Source organism: Anomaloglossus baeobatrachus, chromosome 1, assembly GCF_048569485.1.
Source record: "Anomaloglossus baeobatrachus isolate aAnoBae1 chromosome 1, aAnoBae1.hap1, whole genome shotgun sequence".
NCBI lineage: Eukaryota > Metazoa > Chordata > Amphibia > Anura > Aromobatidae > Anomaloglossus > Anomaloglossus baeobatrachus.
The window spans coordinates 615,942,120-615,962,984 of NC_134353.1; the positions used below are offsets into that span (position 1 = coordinate 615,942,120).

The 20,865-nt window shown below is 46.4% G+C and overlaps 1 protein-coding gene across 7 annotated transcripts in view; it reads right to left on the bottom strand.

Annotated features, from left to right (window-relative positions):
• CDC14B (cell division cycle 14B) overlaps window positions 1–20,865 on the bottom strand; it is a 133,535-nt gene that overhangs the window by 79,991 nt on the left and 32,679 nt on the right. For 3 of the 7 annotated variants that reach the window (XM_075318751.1, XM_075318743.1, XM_075318720.1), the window contains exon 1: window positions 340–758. The exons of the other annotated variants lie outside the window; for them this stretch is intronic. In XM_075318751.1, the coding sequence (XP_075174866.1) occupies window positions 340–385 (46 nt within the window). In that variant the 5' untranslated portion in view covers window positions 386–758. Of the gene's footprint in view, window positions 1–339; window positions 759–20,865 lie in introns of those variants that run through there. 7 annotated transcript variants of the gene reach the window in all.

Consider the following 20,865-nt stretch of genomic DNA (forward strand, 5'->3'; position numbering starts at 1 on the left):
TTGTGAGGAGCCCAGACATCACACATGAGCAGGTGACCTTTACCACAGCTCCACAGCCATGGAGGAAGGCAGCAATCCACCAGACGTGGAGCCACAGCAGCCAGACCCTGCTCCACTTTGTTTCCTTCACACCTGGTTGTGGAACTTCAGGACGGCTCTGATTGGCTGGAGCCGGAATCCCCTTGGCCCCCATCTCTCAGGCTGGTGACAACATTTACCTACAGGGGTGTGACCGCAGGGAGAGGGTAAACACCCCTCCCCTCCCCCAGCTTATCTCCCTACAGCGCCACATCCTGGGACTACCTCTGCCAGGGTGAGGCCACAGATACGGCGACTTACCATCGAACACGTCCACCGCACCAGGGGGCAGGTGCTCGTCCTCCATGCTGAGGCTTGGGGGCTAGTGACAGGCTGGCACAGGGGCCATGAGCGCCTGGGGATCGCTGGTGACCTTTGCGCTGAGCCTCTCCTTGTGGCCAACAAGTGTTTGCATCAGATCGGCTTCCGCTTTAGATCCGTCCGTGGTCGGGGCCAGCGATCCGCACGTACGACCCAGTGCCCAGCGCCACACGGTGCCGTCTGAATGGGAGCGCAACTTTTATCCCCCAACTTGGCAGCAAGCCAGCGCAAGGGGCAGTGGCAGGCAGGCCGGCGGCGATCAGGAGCGCAGAGCCGGCACAGGCAGAAGTTGCGGGCGCAGCGGTGCCGGCACAGCCAGAGAACGGCAGCCCGAGATAGCAGGACGAGTTGTTGTGGATCCGAACCTTCCAAACAAGGAGGCGTATGGGGCGGGGCTACTGCACATCTCCACCCCTCTCAGAGCACAATCAGGTGATTGGATGCCGGCCCAGCCGTTGTTAAAAGGAATGCGGCACCCAGCCAATAGAGAGCGAGCAGAAGTTTAAATGGCCAGTGTAGAGGCGGAGCCAGAGAGCATGTCCGCACTACGTACCCGCAGCACCGTGCACAGAGGAAGAGGCAGGTAGGGCTGCCCGCAGCAGGACGCTGGGCCCAGGATCCCGGGGGCTGCCCTGCCGCCTGCAAATGGACTGTCCATGTGACTTCATCAGACATCTTATCGGAGTCCCACAATGTGGGACTTTCTTCAGGAGCATGTAATGATACTGATTTAGGATGGTTTCAGACGTTCATGTTTCAGGTACGTGTGACATCCGTTTTTAACACTGATGCCACATGTACCCATGTTATTTGCTGTTACTCACACGTCCGTGTACTGTCTGACCCTCTCATGACCCTGCACATGCCGGTAGTACGGGTGTCGCACGGATCGCACACTGATGTGATCCGTGTGACATGTACCGGAGAAAACACGGGTCTTTTTAATAAGATTTTTCTACCTCTCTCCAGCGATGATGTCTCCAGCACCTGACCGCAGCTCATTATACTCACTGAATATTTCACTGCACTAAGGAGCTGGAAGCAGGAGCAGCGCTGGGTGAGTATACAGCAGAGTGTGTGTACAGTGTGTGTACAGTGTGTGTACAGTGTGTGTACAGTGTGTGTACAGTGTGTGTACAGTGTGTGTACAGTGTGTGTACAGTGTGTGTACAGTGTGTGTACAGTGTGTGTACAGTGTGTGTACAGTGTGTGTACAGTGTGTGTGTGTGTACAGTGTGTGTGTGTGTACAGTGTGTGTGTGTGTACAGTGTGTGTGTGTACAGTGTGTGTACAGTGTGTGTACAGTGTGTGTACAGTGTGTGTGTTGAGAACCTGGAAGCCGGAGCATCGCAGGGACAGCATCAGGGACTCATAATGAGCGGGGGTCAGGAGCTGGAGCCAGCAGATACGGAGACCGCAAGTAAATATGGAAAATCTTCTTATTTCACAGACCCGTGTTTTCTCCGGTACCTGTCACACGTATGCAAACACTGCTGTCACAAGTGTGACACACGTATGACCATAACCATGAAAAATTACAGCGATACCACATTTATATAGGGTTTTTTTTTTTTGTTTTGTTTTTTTGCATTGCTGTACCCAAATTTTTTTTAACACTTACATTTTTCAGTTTTTTTTTAATTAGTCCCTATATGGGACATTACCCCACTGTACTGATTGCAGTGGTGATTTTCTGCAGAGGTCAATTTCTGCAGTATATTGCAGCTGCTGGAGCTGAATTGTGAGAAGCAAGAGGGATGAAGCTGCAGCCATGATCCCTCAGGCTTCCTGTAGTCAGGTGAGTCACAATGGCGACGATTGGACCCTCTATTACGTCGCCGGGGTCCCGATCGGAGGGGAGAGGCAGTGCAATCCCTCTCCCAATCTCCTCAGTGCCGCGATCAATATAGATCGTGGCATTTAGGGGGTTAAACTGCTACGGACGGCACAGGCATGGTCACTGGCTGAGTGCCAGGGCTCGACTGTTGGGAAAGCAGAGTCCCCAGTAACTATCACACTGGACACAGTGCCGATGCTTGGACGATTGCCAGGATATACGTATTCACCCTAGGTCGGGAACTACTCCCTTTCTAGGACATATAAGTATGTCCAAGGTCGAGAATGAGTTGTCTGGTCTGAATCCACAAGTCTGCAGTCACTTTGTTGCTCCATGTAACTGCAGACTTGTAAACCCTCCAATTGTGTGCTTTGAGGATTGTTCAGTATCAGAGGTGAGAATGGTGGTTGCATGGCTGCAAGTATGAGACATGCAGCCTCGTCTAGGCCAAAATCTGTCTAGATGGATGCTGCCTTGCTCAATACACTTGCATTGAGAGAGGCTGCGTCCATCTAGGCTGAATGTTGCTGGCAGTCTGCATATCGCGGCCACGTGACCGCTGTTCCTGGCTCTGGCACCGGAGAATCCTCAGTGCATACAATGTGAGGAGTCACAAGTCTGCAGTCAGTAATAGCGACTGTAGACTTGTGGATTTAGACCGCACATCCCCTTTAGCACTGTGCAATCGCATCTTTAGACCGGTTGACTTGAATGTCAAAATATTTGATCACCAGGTTTGCATAAACTGCTGAATATGAAGAGGGGACAGTTACCAATCGGCAGTGATTTAATAGCCTGTTTATAAAGCCAGACTGCGGTGAACAATGCGCATTGATTAGTGATGAGCGAGCACTACCATGCTCGGGTGCTCCTTACTCTTAATGAGCAGTTAGACACTTGGACGGGCGTGACTTGAGTACTGCGCATAACGGAAGTCGGAAATAAAGAAGCGTTCCCAGAAAATGTTTTTTTTTCCCACTGACTTTCATTATACTCTAGTATTAACGTTACACCAATACAAGCGTCCGACTGCTTCAGAGTACAGCGCACCTGAGCATGGTAGTGCCCGCTCGTCACTAGCACTGCACAATCTCTAGTACTGTATCTTTTGGATAAGACGCCCCAGGCTATAAAATGCATCCCACATTTAGAGGAGGAAAATGGGGTGGGGCGGAAATAATTTTTAACATTGAAAAGGGGGGGGGGGGGGTCTGTCTTAGTCTTATGGTCTGAATGTAGCTTACTGGAGAAGGAGTTGGGTGCGGGGGTCGCAGGAAGCTGCCGGCAGCACAAGTTGGGAGGAGGGGGTGTCGCGATGGTGGGAAGCAGATGCCATTGATCTCCCAGCGATTGCAGCAAATGCGCAGATTGAGATCTCAGAGCAGAGATCTCAAGCTGTGCATGTGCCCCCTCCGGAGATATTTTCTAAAGTCCATCGTGTCTGTCGCCCATGAGATCAATAAGGTCTGCCTTACACCGCCAGTAGAACCCTCCTACCTGCCCAGGGCCTGCAACATTCCCACACCTGTACTGCCACTAGCTTCTTGTGAGCCCTCTCCACCATATATGCACCCCCCACCCCGGTAAGCTACATTCGGCTTATAAGGCTAAGTTCACACGTCCGTTGTTTTGCATCAGTCACAATCCGTTGTGTGACTGATGCAACGGATGCGTTGCAGATAATGGCAAAACTGATGTGACTGATGCTGCAAAAAAAAAAACGTTCCGTTGTGGGGTTTTTGTACTCTTTTACCGGCAGCCGACTATTGTGAACGATCAAATTTGGGGATGTATTCCACCTGTCTAGATTTTGGCGGTTGGTGACTGTTCACATTCAGTCATCAGGCCCTGTCCACAGGCTATTTACTTCATGCAGCATTTGCTTGGACCTGTCCCGCCCACAGCCATGACTCAGTCATGGGTACGGGATTGAAATAGACCAGGTGAGTGCTGCTAAGAGCAGTTCTACTATTCATATGTGAGGCCGTATGGCACATTTTATAAAAATATTTGTGTTAGGACTGCCCCTAAAGAGATTGCCGTGGAGTGGCGGGGTGGCTCAAGAAATTGCATTTTTTTGCCAAAAATCTCATAAGTACAGTTGGAATTTTTAGTGCTGTAGTGCACATTTAGTGCTAGCTTTTTTTTTTCTTCAAAACAACGGAAGTGTGAACCTAGCCTAAGACACACCCCCATTTTCCCCCAACTTTTTTTGGGGGGAATAAAGGGCATTGTATAATCTGAAAAATATGGTACATTGTTCAGTGCACATAGGCTGCCATGGTTGTGGGCAGAACGAGTCCTGTGTACACGGTACGATGCAGCATCAAGAACAATGATACTTTGCGCAGCATAAAAGATTTAATCCAAAGAACACGCGTTTTGCTCGTTCGTGTGATTGGCAGACTGTGTATATGGCAATATAGTCATAAATCAGCATTCCTAAAAAAAACAAAAAATTTGCTTCACCATAATCTTTCAGTGAACTATAGCTTTAAAGAGAACCTGTCACCACTTTTATCGCCACGACATTAAGTCACGGCTCTTGGAAGAAGAGGAAAAACTGAAAACTGAGATTAGCTGTGCGGAAGGAGTTAAAGGGAACCGGTCACCACTTTTTTGGCCTAGAAGCTGCGGCCACCACCTCCGGGCTCTTATATACAGCATGTTAGAATGCTGCAAATAAGAGCCCAGGCCGGGGGTATAACCTAAAAAACGCTTTAATACTCGCCTAACTGTCGCACTGTGGGCCTTATGGGTGTCTTCGTCCTCCGGTAGCAGCGCCTCCTCCTTTGGCCATCTTCGTCCTCTTTCTGAAGCCTGGGTACATGATGTGGCTCCGTCATACACTCGTCGATCCTGCGCAGACTTTGATCTGCCCCTTTTCAGGGCAGATCAAAGTGCGCCTGCTCAGGACCTGAATGCCGGCGAGTGTGTATGACGTCGGACCAGTCATGCACCAGGGCTAGAGAAGGAGCACAAAGATGGACAAAAGAGGAGGCACCGGACAACGGAGACGCCCATAATGCCCACCGCGCGACCGTTGGTTAAATATTATAAAGTGTTTGTTATACCCTCGGCCTGGGCTCTTATATACAGCATGTTAGAATGCTGCATATAAGAGCCTGGTGGTGGCCGCAGCTTAAAGGCCAAAAAAGTGGTGACAGGTTCCCTTTTAACTCCTTCTGCACAGCTAATCTCAGTTTTCATTTTGTCCTTCTTCCCAGAGCCGTGACTTAATGTCGTGTCCAAATAGATACATGCAGGGTTGTGTTTTGTGGGACAAGTTGTACTTTTGACTGACCCTATTCATTTAACGTGAACCTATCCCCTGTAAGAATATTAACCTGCAGATATGGGGTTAATCTGCAGGTTAGACACAGAAGAATCTGATTTTAATATTTTTATATTAAGTGAGCAATACTTTATATTCAGTATACAGATCACAGGTATGTGGTGTTCATAGGTGCTATACAAGAAAATAAATGTATAGATCAGTGCTGCATTTAACCAAATGTGCTCAATGTACAATATTGCATCTGGGTAAACAGCAATGAGTGAAAAATGATATATCAAAGATACTATTTATGGATATCACAAAAGTGAGTACACCCCTCACATTTTTATAAATTTTTATTTTTCCATGGGACTACACTGTAGATATGACACTTTGATACAATGTAAAGTAGCCAGTGTACAACTAGTATAACAGTGTAAATGTGGTGTCCTCTAACTCAACACAGAGACATTAATGTCTAAACTGCTGACAACAAAGTTGAGTACACCCCTAAGTGAAAATGGACAAATTGGTCAAAGTTTCAATATTGTGTGACCACCATTGTTTTCAAGCACTACCTTACCTCTTTGGAATGGAGATCACTAGCGCTTCACTGGAATCCTCTTGATGATGATGGAGCTGATTAAATGTTTGTGACCTTGTGGTCCTCCACGGTCTTTGAGGATGCCCCACAGATGCTCAATAGTGTTTAGGTCTGGAGACATTCTTGGCTAGTCTAGCACCTTTAACCTCAGTTTCTTACCAAGGCAGTGGTTGTTTTTGAGGTGTGTTTGGGATCATTATGTTGGAATACTGCCCTGTGGCCCAGTTTCTGAAGGCAGGGTATCATGCTCTGCTTCGGTATGTCACACTATGTTGGCATTCATGGCTCCCTCAATGAGCTCCCCATAGCTGACAGCACTCATCCAGCCTCAAATCCTGACACTCCCACCATGCTTGACTGTGGGCAAGACACATTATCTTTGTACTGCTCACTTGGTTGTCGCCACACACACTTGACACCATCTCAACCAAATGCGTTTATTTTGGTCTCATCAAACCACAGGACATGGTTCCAGTAATCCATGTCCTTAGTTTGCTTGTCTTCAGCAAACTGTTTGAGGGATTTCTTGTGCATCCTTTTTAGAAGAGGCTTCCTTCTGACATGACAGCCATGAAGACCAATTTGATGCAGTGTATAGTTTGAGCACTGACGGGCTGAACCCCACCCCTTTAATCTCTGCAGCAATGCTGGGTGCATTTATACTTATATTTTGAAAAGAAAACCTCTGATTTGACACTTACCACCTGCACTCTACTTCTTTGGTCGACCATGGTGAGGCCTGTTCTGAATGGAGCCTGCCTTGTTATACTGCTGCATGGTCTTGGCCACTGTGCTGCAGCTCCATTTCAAGGTGTTGCCAATCTTCTTAGAGCCTAGGCCATCTTAATGTAGGACATCAATTTTTTATTTTTTTTTTGCCCCCAGATCTTCAGAGAATTCTTTGCCATGAGGTGCCATGTTGAACTTCCAGTAAGGAGCATGAGTGTGTGAGCGATAACACCAAATTTCACACGTGCTCTGTATTCACACCTGATAAATTGTAACACAGATCAGTCACAGGGAGGGAAAATGGCTAATTGGGCACAATTTAGTTATTTTCACTTAGGGGTGTACTCAGTTATGTTGCCAGCGGTTTAGGCATTAATGGCTGTGGATGGAGGTTACACCAAATTTACACTATTAGGTCGGAGTCACACTTGCAAGTGATTCGCATCGCATTACCCGACACGGGCTATGGCTCTCAGTACAGGAGCATCTCAGCTGCACAGCAATACATGCAGCTGACCTGCTCCTGTCAAGAGTAGCAACCCATGCCGGGTGATGCGATGCGAGTCACAAGTGTGACTCTGGCCAGATACAATCTGTATACTGACTTTGATACAATATAGAAGTAGCCAAAGCGTTTTATATTTTCATGGGACAACACTGAAGATATAAGATTTACAAAAATGAGGGGTGTACTCACTTTTGTGATGTACTGTATAGAGCTACTTTCATTAATCCTTAGATATTGTAGAACTATGAGCTTCATTGGAGCAGGCAGCTGCTTCAGCAGAGAATATGGCTCCTCAGAAATTTAATAGACAACTTTTTATAATGGAACTGTGATTGGCCTGCTACACTAGATTATCTATTAATTAACACAATACATCTTCCCAATTACCTTGATTTTAATTGAATCATGGTTTTCACTGGGACAGATTAGTATGCAGCAGCGCTCTGTGCACATTCGGTAATATGGCAGCATTATGTCCGGTCTCTCCATATTGAAATCACAATGCATTTATTGGAATAGAACAGGATGTACAAGCCCTCAAATTGTCTCCTTTATCAATTGATTACTGGCTAAGCCCTGCTAAATAGGCAAACGGCAACTATGGAGAAGCAGTAGTATCTTGATAAAGAAACTGAGGGTTAAGCTGGGTTTACACACTGCAACATCTCAAACGACATCGCTGTAACGTCACCGGTTTTGTGACGCAATAGCGATGTTGTTTGCGATGTTGCAGTGTGTGAAACTTATCAGCGACCTGGCCCCTGCTGTGAAGTTGCTGATCGCTACAAATCGTTCAGGACCATTCCTAGGTCCTTTGTTTCCCGCTGTGCAGCATGATCGCTGGAAAGTTTCAGTGTGTGAAAGACTTTGCAGCGACTTTGTTAGCAACTTCCCTTTCAAAAAGCTGCTTATCAACGTCCCCAACAACCAGCTAGGTCGCTCTGCAGGTCCGGATCGCTGTTGCGTTGTTGGCCAGGTTTGCCTGTTTGACAGCTCACCAGCAACTCAACAGAGACTTAGGGAGGTCGCTATTGCGTCACCAAACCGGTGACGTTACAGCGATGTCCTTTGCGATGTTGCAGTGTGTAAACCCAGCTTTAGGGTTCTTTTCCACTTGCAATTTTCATGTGCGAGTGCGATCTGATAAAACATCGGATTGCACTCGCACTAGTCAATGAGACAGTGTCCTTTTTTGTTTTTATTTCTCGACACGAATCGTGCTCTCGGTGCAATCGCAGCATGCTGCGTTTGGCAGGGAGTCTCAACTCACACACCCCCCATACAAGCCTATGGGAGCGTGTCAGACATCGCACTGCACTCACATGTCATGCGACTGCAGTGCAATATATGCAGAGACAGACAGCGGAGGAGATGGGAGAAAGCGTTTCCTCCATGTTCTCCGAGGCTGTGATCCGATCGCAAGATTGCATCACAGTCGCATGACCTTCGGCTGACACCCGCAGCAGAGGGTTATTAGCATATCACTTCCAGTGTTCTCGCATCGTAAGTGGTACGCAAGTGGAAAAAAACTCAAAAAGGTGCTGGACTGACCAAGCATGTCTCCAGACCTAAACCCTATTGAGCATTGTGGGCCATCCTCAAATGGAAGGTGGAGGAGTGCAAGGTCTTTAATATCAACCAGCTCCGTGATGTCATCATGGAGGATGGAAGAGAATTCCAGTGGCTTCTGTGAAGCTCTAGTGAAATCCATGCTCGAGAGAGGTAAGTCAGTGCTTGAAAATAATGGTTGCCACTCAAAATATTCACACTTTAGGCAAAAGTTGGCTACTTCCACTTAGGGATGTACATAATTTTATTACCAGCAGTTTTCACATTAATGGCTATGTGTTGAGTTATTTAGAGGACACACGAAATTTACACTGTTAGGCTATGTGCCCATGATCCGGGTTCACAGCTTTTTGGATGCATCATGTTTTAGCTGTGTCCAAAACGCTACATTGTACAGTTCCAGCACAGAGGATGGGATTTGTAGAAATCCCATGCCCACTATGCATGTACGGCCTGCAGTGTAAACTGCGGTGCGGCTCTCCAAGCCGCAAGCATGTCAATACTTTGCTGTGGAGTCGCAAACTCTTTCCACAAGGAGAATAGAGAGAGAGACTGTAGCGCCCCAAACCTTGATCATGGGCACTGCAGCTGCGGCCTCGCAGGTCAGGGCCCGCTGGGTCCAGGACGCAGCGGTTCCTGATCGAGGGCACATACTCTTATTCAGTTGTGCACTGATACAATATAACGTAGTCAGTGTCATATTTTCAGTGTTGTGAGCGCCCCCCCCCCCCCCCCCCCCGCGCTTGAAACGAGCGTCTGGGTATAGAAGCACGCAGGACTTTTGACCATTTCTAAAAGGTATACAGTAGTGTCCCCATATCAATTTTACATATATCACTATTTATTGGGCATTATTTCACACCCGGGAAATACCTTTTGCTTACACTTCAGTTTATATATAACCATTTACTGCTAATACATTCTGATTGCACTATGCACTTTGTTATATATAACTAGTCATTATTAACACAGTTGGTTATTGCACTAAGCACTTTATAACCTGAGAAACCGCTGCTAACTTTGAGAACTTGATCCAGTCTTGCACCTTTTCCTATAAATATTGTATAAATGTTGTTTTTAATGGCTTAAATAAAAATATTTTATCATGAATTGGTCACTATCGCTTTTTTTTTTTTTTTTAAATCTCTGTGGGTTCTTAAGGGCTTTTTGATATTTATAACTACATATTTGTGTAAAATGAACATAACATACCGCAAAGGGCTGTATATAATGATCTGATAACTTATTAAACAGACTACACCATGTGCAGAATTATTAGGCAAGTTGTATTTTAGAGGATTTTTTTTATTATTGATCAACAACTATGTTCTCAATCAACCCAAAAGACTCAAAGATTAATATTTTTGGAAGTTGGAGTGGATTTTTTTTTTTTAATTTGGCTATTGTAAGAGGATATCTGTTTGTGCAGGTAACTATTACTGTGCAGAATTATTAGGCAACTTAATAAAAACCGAATATATTCCCATCTCACTTGTTTATTTTCACCTGGTAGACCAATATAACTGCCCAAAATTTAGAAATAAACATTTGACATGCAAAAACAAAACCCCAAAAAATTAGTGACAGATATAGCCACCTTTCTTTATGATGACACGCAACAGCCTACCATCCATAGTCAGTTGCTGGATCTGATTACGATCAACATTGCGTGCAGCAGCCACCACAGCCTCCCAGATACTTTTCCGAGAGATGTACGGTTTTCCCTCCCTGTAGATCTCACATTTTATGAGGGACCACAGGTTCTCTATGGGGTTCAGATCAGGTGAAAAAGGGTGCCACGTCATTTTTTCATCTTTTAGACCTTTACTGGCCAGCCACGCTGTGGAGTAGTTGGATGCATGTGATTGAGCATTGTCCTGCACGAAAATCATGTTTTTCATGAAAGATAACAACTTCTTTCTGTACCACTGCTTGAAGAAGTTGTCTTCCAGAAACTGGCAGTAGGTCTGGGAGTTTAGCTTCACTCCATCCTAAACCAGAAAAGATCCCACAAGTTCATCTTTGATACTAGCCCATACCAGTACCCCACCTCCACCTTGCTGGCGTCTGAGTCAGAGTGGAGCTCTCTGCCCTTTACTGATCCAGTCTCTGGCCCATCAAGAGTCACTCTCCTTTCATCAGTCCATAAAATCTTTGAAAAAAATCAGTTTTCAGATATTTCTTGTCCCAATCTTGACGTTTTATCTTATGTTTCTTTGTTCAAAGGTGGTCGTTTTTCAGCCTTCCTTACCTTGGCCATGTCCCTGAGTATGGCACATCTTGTGCTTTTTGATACTCCAGTAACGTTGCAGCTCTAAAATATGGCCAAACTGGTGGCAAATGGCATCTTGGCAGCTTCACGCTTTATTTTCCTCAATTCATGGGCAGTTATTTTGCACCTTTTTTGCCCAACACGCTTCTTGTGACCCTGTTGGCTATTTGCCATGAAACGCTTGATTGTTTGGTGATCACGCTTCAAAAGTTTGGCAATTTCAAGACTGCTGCATCCCTCTGCAAGACATCTCACAAGTTTGGACTTTTCAGAGCCCATCAAATCTCTCTTCTGACCCAGTTGCCTAATAATTAAGCACACCTTATATAGGGTGTTGATGGCATTACACCGCACCCCTCCTCATTACAGAGATGCATATCACCTGATTTAATTTGTAGTGGGCTCAAGCCTATACAGCTTGGAGTAGGACAACACATATACAAAGTATCATGTGATAAAAATACTCATTTGCCTAATAATTCTGCACACAGTGTAGTCCAGGTTCAGTAGCTCCAGTCACATCGCCCAACGGTGACTGATAGACCCTAAAGGGTCTTCACTTAAATCAGGAGTGGGGAACCTGTGGCCCTCAGGCAAACTCTGTTGGCTGCAGTATTTGCACTCCTGGCCATTTTTTTTTTTTTTCCCCCTGGGCACTGGACTTTTTAAATTCTTCTCTAGAGTGAACATGTGCACACAGCTTTCACAACTGTCAGCCATGCAACGCTATATTATGTACTTATGCTGGCCAGTGCCATGAACTTTGTGGATGGAGTCGGCATGATCTGCACCACAGAATATGGATTATTTGCAGCATTCAGTGTCTCCGATGTGATGTATATACAGCAGAGCTTCAATGTCTACTATGTCATGTACACACACTGGAGATCAAAAGTAGAGAGCAATGTATAATGACTTGCTTTTTTCAGAAATAATGTAATCTACATGGATCAACATTTGAAGATTTTTTTTGTAAGGGGTGTACCATGCCACTAGAATAGTGTTTTACAAAAGATTCAAAGTTTATCAACATAAAATCTTTATTTTGTCCAAAACGTGATGATCATAATTAGAGAACAATGACTGTAGCACAGAGAAAGATGTAAGTAAATTCTCTGAAGGTAACCGTCACCAATCAGTAGGAGTGTAAAGGCCTCTGCTTTGAATGACTTCAGCACATCTGTGGCCACAGGACATCACTAGTCTCTCACACTGCTCTGGTGTGATATTGGTCCATTCTTTTTCCAGCCTCTTCCACAGTTCACTGACCGTTGTGGGTTTCTTGGCCAGAACTTTGTCACCAAGGTTTTCTATTGGGTTTAGATTAGGACTTTTAGCCCTGTTTTCCGTTTAAGGGAACTGCTTACCCGTTTTGTTGTGTGACAGGGGCATTGTCCTGCATGAAAATTGCTGACTGTGTAATGAATGTGTGCCGTCCCCGTGCCAGCAGCCGGTCGCTGTTCAGGCCCGGACCTTCAGGGGTGGCTCGAGGGTCTCCGGACCCGACGGTTTTGCGGACACGCCGAATAAAATGGGGGGCACAGATGTACGGGCTAGGCCGTAATAAGTTTGTGACGCCACCCACGGTGTGTGGTGAGGGGGGACACTACCGCTGCTGTTACGGGGAACCGGGGGGAGATGTTGTGCAGCAAGTTAACCCCTCCGTGAGGAAGGAATGGTGGCCCCGGGACCTGGTAGCTCTGGTGCAGGGGAGATTATGACCGCAGGGGGTGCTGGTGTACTCACTGTTAACCCTAGAACGCATACCTGGGGCCTTGCAGGCCTGCTAGGTCATTTTGTTTTCTATGGTAGATTATGCTTGCGCGTTCTAGGGTTAATAAACACACGAGTCTCTGGTAAGCCAAGGTGATTGTGGCCGGTGCCACAGCCGGTTGCAATCTGGATCCCCCACCCGGCTGGTGGTCTCTATCCTTTTTCTGCACTTTTTGTGTAAAGGTGGACTTTCCCAGTATAAAACTCAGGAGTCCGCTCCCGGCTGGATGTGGCCTAAGGAGCCGTGCCTGCAGACGCTGGCCCGTGGGATCTATGAGCCTTGGCGGTGACCTCTTATCCCTAGTCGGTGGGTTGTTGTCTTCTATGAGGGACTTTGGGTGGGACAGGACCTCTAGTCCTGGCCTCAATCTGTTAATTAACCAGTTCCACTTGTTTCTGGTTCCTGGTTTCAGGGTCAGAGTACCCCCCCTTTTGTGCTACGGTTTCCGGGTCGGTTCTCAGTGTCGGTACCGGTAGGCTCCAACCCTGGCCCGGTCCACCTCGGTTCCACCGAGCCGTCTTCCCATCTCCTGCTGACGGAGACCACCATCTGCCTCCTAGCCAAGGCACCAGGTTTCCTACTCTGGCACCGTTCAACTTGGACTTGACTGCTGGAGCTACCCCTAGCTCCAGCCCACACTCCTCTCCAAACTGCTCAACTACTGCTTTTCCTGCCCCAGGCTGTGTGGACCCCTAGGTGGGCATGTTCCAACCGCCTGGTCACGCCCACTGGTGTGTTTATCTTTCCCTAAGGGGGGGGGGTTACTAGGGTTTACTGGTTGGCTGTGTGTTTCCTAATGAGGGAAGGTGTTCTGCAGGGGTCTATTTGTGACTACCTGGTTTTGCCAGGGCGTTACAAATGCAAGTAAGGAACCACGTGTTGTTGAAGAAGGTTCTGATACACACTTGCATTCACTCTGCCATGTAGCTGTATGAGAGGTCCAACTCCTGCTTCCCCAAACCATGACCCTTCCTCCACCACCTTTCACTGACTTCTTAACACACTTTGGGTTCAGTCTTTCCCGTTTGTCAGTGAACATCATGTTTCCCACTAGACCCAAATAAATTAAATTTGCTTTCATCACTAAAATGAATTGTGGACCACTTCTCTGTCCACACAACATGCTCCTCACCAAAGATGAGTCAAGCCTTTTGATTCATTCTGTTTTAATGAGAGGTTTGGTTACTGCAGAGTGGGCTTTCAGTCCAAATGATCTTAAACGTTGTGACACTGTATGACGAGATAGATCCTTACTCTGTTCAGTGCTGAACTGGCGAGCAATTCCAGCTGAAGTGTTGAAACAATTACCCATGGAGATTCTCCGCATTATCCTATCCTTTATTGCATTTGTCTTTCAAGGCGACCAGCCTTGAAGGGGGACTTGAAAGAGTTTGTGATGTTGTAAAGATGCAAGATTCTTGAAATTACAGACTAATAGCCACTTTACACGCAACGACATCGCTAACGAGATGTCGTTGGGGGTCACTGAATTCGTGACGCACATCCGGCCTCGTTAGTGATGTTGCGTGTGAAACGCAGGAACGACAGTTAATCAAAAATACTCACCATATCATTGATCGTTGACATGTCGTTCTAATCTCAAATATCGTTGCTGTTGCAGGACGCAGGTTGTTCGTTGTTCCTGCGGCAGCACACATCGCTATGTGTGACACTGCAGGAACGAAGAACAACATCGTACCTGCAGCCGCTGGCAATGAGGAAGGAAGGAGGTGGGCGGGATGTTACGGCTGCTCATCTCCGCCCCTCCACTTCTATTGGGCGGCCGCTTAGTGACACAGCTGTGACGCTGCACGAACCTCCCCCTTAGAAAGGAGGCGGTTCGCCGGCCACAGCGACGTCTGGTAAGTATGTGTGACGGGTGTTAGTGATGTTATGCGCCACGAGCAGCAATTTGCCTGTGATGCACAACAGAGCGGGTGCTAGCAATGTCGCTGTGTGTAAAGTGGCCTTTAGGGTCACTGCTATGGCCTTCATCTGGACAACCTGCTGCCAGACGGTATCAGTCAATTAGGAACAGCACACCATTTTTGCAAAGTCAGTGAAAACTGGAAACTTAAGCTGCCAGTTAAATAGGGTTTAACAAATAATTAAGGAAATTGGCACCAGGTGCCAGATTAACATCAATAACTTGTAACTTTCAGGTATCTGAAAGTGTTCTCTAATTTTGATCAGTGTTCTTTATTTAATCTCCTTTTTAAATTTGTGTTTTACAATAAATTAAATTCATGAAATAAGTTTAAAATACTGCAAGTTTACTCATGTTAGGATAATCAAATAGGACTACACAATGGCCTTAACATTTAAGAAATTGTGTTGTTCTCTAATATTGATCTACAGCTAACATCACACACCTCACTAAAGAGAAGCATCTCCAGCCAAAACATTAGGGGTGAGTTAAAGAAATGTTGGACCAAATATAGTAGGATAACTTTTTAGTTGATTTTGTTTACAGCCCGCGAATGAGGTTAGCAACCTCCAAATGGCCCTTGGCAAAAATAAAGGTTCTCACTCCTATAGATAAGATACCCATAAGCATTGCCATTAAAAGAGGTTGGCCCCTTCTTTAACATTGATGGTCTATCTTTAGTACAGGTCATCAATGTCTAATCGTCCGGGGTCCGACCTGCCGCACCCCTGCCGATCTTCAGATCTTGGTGCTGGCAGCGGCAGATTGTGGCCAGAAATGCTCAGTTCCAGAGCTGCCCCATTAACTCAGAGGCCAAGTACTACACATCCGCCTCCCAGTCAAATTAATAGGTGGGAGATGTGCAGTACCCGGCTGAGACCATCAAAAGATGAGGCAGCTCCGGAACTGAGCATTTCTGGCCACAAGCTGCCGGCACTGAGAACAGCTGATTGGCGGGGATCCTGGCCGATCAGACATTGATGACCTATTCTATAGGTAGGACATTCATGTAAAAGTAGCGGACAACTTCTTTTAAGTATTATATGGATCTAAGGATAAATCTTTAAAAAGGTCATACAGGCCAAAAACCTTGCTGTTATTTACTATAGGAATAAAGGACTTTTAAATGACACTTCCTGATGAATGCTGTCTTCGATTGGTTAGGAGGATAAAGGGCCATTTACATGCTACGACATCGCTAACTATATATCGTCGGGGTCATGGTGTTTGACGCACATCCGGCGTCGTTAGCGACATCGCAGCATGTGACAGGCAGGAGCGACCTTAAACGATCGCAAAAGACACAAAAATCGTTGGTATATGAGAGGTCGTTCATTTACCAAAAATCGTCTCGTACGTAGCGAGATTGTTCCTTGTTCCTGCGGCAGCACATGTGCCGCCCCCGTGCCAGCAGCCGGCGCTGCTCTGATCTGGGCCTTCAGTGGTTGTGGCTCAAGGGTCTCCGGACCCGGGGGTCTCGCGGACACGCCGAATAAAATGGGAGGACGTAGATGTACGGGCTAGGCTGTAGTAAGTTCGTGAAGAAGTCTATGGGGCCAAAAAACGCATCCGGCGGCAACAGACGCCGGATGCGTTTTTTCATGTTTTTGCCGAATTGTGCCTGATGGCAAAAAACTGATGTGTGAAAGCAGCCTTACGCTGGTTTCACATCAGCGTTTTTCTGCCGCACTGCCAGATCCGGCAGAAGTACAGTACAGTTCAATACAGTTCACAGACAGTGCGGCAAGCCCCGGTCACATGCTGTTACATGATCCGGTCACATGACCGCATATGCCCGGAGCTTGCCAGTGAACTGTACTACACTTATGCTGGATCTGGCAGTGCGACAGGAAAACGCTGATGTGAAACCAGCCTTAAGGCCGCTTTACACGCTACGACAAAGCTAAAGCGATCTCGTTGGGGTCACGGAATTTGTGACGCACATTCGGCTGCTTTAGCGATGTTGTGTGTGACACCTATGAGCGATTTTGAATCGTCGCAAAAACGTTCAAAATTGCTCATCTGTGACATTACCCCCCTAATCTCGATTATCGTTGCTGCTACTTGGACGATTTAGTTTGTCCCTGTGGCAGCACACATCGCTATGTGTGACACCACAGGAATGAGGAACCTCACCTTACCTGCGGCCGCCGGCAATGAGGAAAGAGGGTGGGCGGGATGTTTGTCCCGCTCATCTCCGCCCCTCCGCTTTGATTGGGTGGCCGCTTAGTGACGTCGCTGTGACGCCGAACGAACCGTCCTCTTAGAAAGGAGGCGGTACGCCGGTCACAGCGACGTTGCTATGCAGGTAATGTGACGGATCCGTGCGATTTTGTGCGCCACAGGCAGCGATATGCCCGTATCGGTATGGATATTTCAGCGTGTAAAGTGGACTTTAGTCAAAAAGAGCAAATTTAAGTACATTTTTTTTGTTTTTTGCAACATGTAACGTTTCTTAAACTAATAAAGCATTACAACTAGGAACAGAAGGAAGATAAAAGGAATAAGAGCTCCTTTGACTTCTAGGGATCCTGCAGGCGCCTTCGAGGTATGATGATATTCCAATGGCTAGCAGTGTAGGACTCAGGCTCCAGTTGTAAAATATTATCAGCCAATCAGGTTTAATACTAAAAGGAGTATTGTAATTTACTGTTCTCTTACCACTCCCCTCCCCAAAACAAAATAAAAATTTGGTAAAATTTTCTAAGGCAAAACATAGCAAATAGCCCACTAGCACACAAGAAATTAACTACAATATATCCTAGACAATTGCCAGAAGTTGTAGTTCAGAACTATGCCAACTGATATTTAATTTTAAGGCCATGGAAAATCCAAAGAACATCCAAATTTATAAAGGTGTGCATCTGTTGTCTTAGGAATAAAATAGGTCCTCCTTACATGTGGCGTCTAGACTTATCACCCGTTTCATGGGGCATTGGACACATGATGCGATTTAATTTCATCGCTCTGATGCACAGATATTCACAATCTAAGTATTTGGTACCTAATAAGTAAGGCTGTTTTCACACTACGTTTTTTTTTTTTTAGCATGCGTCCTGAACTTTTAACGCAAAAACGGATCCAGTGCAAATGCGTTTTCATTTCAATGCATTTGCAATGGACTTGCGTCAACATGCGTTCACATGCATTTGCGTGCGGTATAGTGAGGATCCAGCCACTTGCAGTTTAACTTTTTTCAAAAACGCTACTTGTAGCGTTTTTGAGCTGCGTCCAAATACTGCAAATCGCTGGATCCTGACTATACTGCATGCAAACGTATGTGAACGGTGGTATACTGATAGACAGGATCCTGCTTGGCCAGAAACCAGCCTGGCATGATCGATCTTGCTCTCTCTCTCGCGCTCTCAGATCACATCACTCCAATGCCCGCCCATAAACTTCAAGTGACAGGATCCAGTAAAATAACACATGCGGCATTTTAAAAAAAAAAAAATAAAAAAAAAAAAAGTAGCGTGAAAGCAGCCTTAGCACTAAGGGTAAGTTCACACAGTGAGTTTTTCGGGTGCGTTTTTGCTCAGAAAACTGCATGAATTTGCTTCCCCAGCAAAGTCTGAATTTTCATTTTTGCTGTCTGCACACAGCGTTTTTTTTTGTTTTTTTTTTAGCTGCGGTTTTGTGGGCACCACAAAAACGCAGCATGTCAATTATTTTTGCGTTTTTCACTGCGTTTTGCACCCATTGAATTCAATGGGATGTTCAAAAACGCAATGAAAGCCGCAAATTGCAAATATTGCTGCGTTTTAGTGCGTTTCTATGACTAAAAACGCAGCTATAAAATGCAAGGGGTGGGTAGTAAAGTGACATGTACAGGAAGAGGATTCCTTCTGTCAGTAAACACAGAAGCGTGAATCCTCCCGGTACCGCCACCGCTGCTTCCATGTCCGCTCCCGTGCAGGAGGTGGAAGCGGCTGCTAAGTCAAAAGTGAACAGTAGAAAAATGTCATACTCACCTGTCTGCAGACTCCCGGTGCCATGCTCCCAACTCCTCTTCCCGATACCGCCACCCCCGCTCCGGCTGTGTGCCGGCTCCCAGGCACGTACGATAGCTGCAGGACCTGGCGTTGATCACCTGACGCATCAGCTGATCGTAAGTCTCGCGATGACGCTGGCTTTTTACCGCCCGGCCGACTATCAGCTGATGCCGTCAGGAGACTTCATCACTGATTACCGGTAGCTCCTGCAGCGGTCACCCGGGAGTCAGGACGGACGTGTGTAGTTGTTTGTTTGTTGTTTTTTTTGTTAACTGATCAGCCTAGACTGTAGTGTGAGTGAGCGCCGAGTGATTGATTTCCCGGCGCTTGCAGTCAGTTCATGACAGCTGCAGACAGGCCGGGGTGATCTCCGGAGTTCAGGTGAGAGCACTGGAGATTAGCCCGGGATGTCTGCAGCTGTAATGAACTGAGCCGCAAGTGCCGGGGAATCAATCACTCGGCGCTTGCTGTAAAGTCCAGGCTGCGGTCTGGAGCTCAGGTGAGCGCTCCGGAGTGCAGTACAGGTACCTGAATCCAGGCCTGGCATTGCTGGAGATTCCTCCAGTAGCCAGTCCAACGCTGCACAGTAGTGTGTGTTTTTTTTGATGCATCAGCTGATAGTATAAACGGCTTTTATACTATCAGCTGCTGTGTCATATGATTCAGGCCCTTGATCCTGACACATCATCTGATCGCTTTGCCTTCCAGCAAACCGATTAGATGATATTGGATCCGGATTGGTCGGCGCGGGACCCTTGACCCAGGATTACTGCAGAGGGGGGTTCTTTATTTCAATAAAGATGGAGTCACTAATTGTGTTTTTTATTTCTAATAAAAATATTTTTCTGTATTGTGTGTGTTTTTTTTTTTTTTTTTTTTTTTATCTTTACTAGAAATTCATGGTGGCCATGTCTAATATTGGTGTGATACCATGAATTTCGGGCTTAGGGCCAGCTGATAATATACAACTAGCCCTAACCCCATTATTACCCAGCGAGCCACCCGGCATCAGGGCAGCTGGAAGAGTTGGATACAGCGCCAAAACATGGCGCTTCTATGAAAGCGCCATTTTCTGGGGTGGCTGTTGACTGCAATTCGCAGCGGGGGTGACCAGTAAGCTTGGGCACCCTACATTGCGGATTCCAATCCCCAGCTGCCTAGTTGTACCTGGCTGGACACAAAAATTGGGCGAAGCCCACGTCATTTTTTTTTTTTTTTTTTTTTAATTATTTCATGAAATAGTTAATAATAAAAAAAAAAAAAAATGACGTGGGCTTCGCCCAATTTTTGTGTCCAGCCAGGTACAACTAGGCAGCTGGGGGTTGGGGGCAGCCCGTACCTGCCTGATGTACCCGGCTAGCATACAAAAATTTGGCGAAGGCCACGTAATTTTTTTTTTTGGGGGGGGCGTCAAAGAAATCCTGCATACAGTCCTGGAAGGAGGACGCTGTTCTGCAGCGGTCGGCTCTCCTGCATACACTAGTGGAGAATGAAGAACATATTGAAGAAGGAAATGACATCAGACCTTTTCTTTTTTTTTTAACAATCTTTAATGGCAATGTTCACTGATAAAAAAACGCATAAAAACGCAGTGAGCACAAACGCGGTAAAAACGCATTGCATTTTTGCCGCGGGTGCAATTTTGCGGCAAAAAACGCAGCGTCAAAAAAACGCAGTGTGTGAACTTAGCCTTAGGCTGGTTTCACATCAGCTTTTTTTGCCTTAAGGCAAAAAAACCCGCAAACTGCCTGTGACTGGATCCTGTTGCATTTCAGTTGAACGCATGCAAACAGAAGTGTTATTTACTGGATCCTATGACTTGCAGTTTATGAGTCATGTGGTCGGGAATGAGCTGGTCGGGCAATAAAGTCATGTGATCGGGAGTGAGCTGAATCTGGCATGACAGAGTGGATGCAGCTCTGGACTAGTGAGTTAGTGATATTCAGGCCGTGTTCTGTACAGCAAACAGGATCCTTG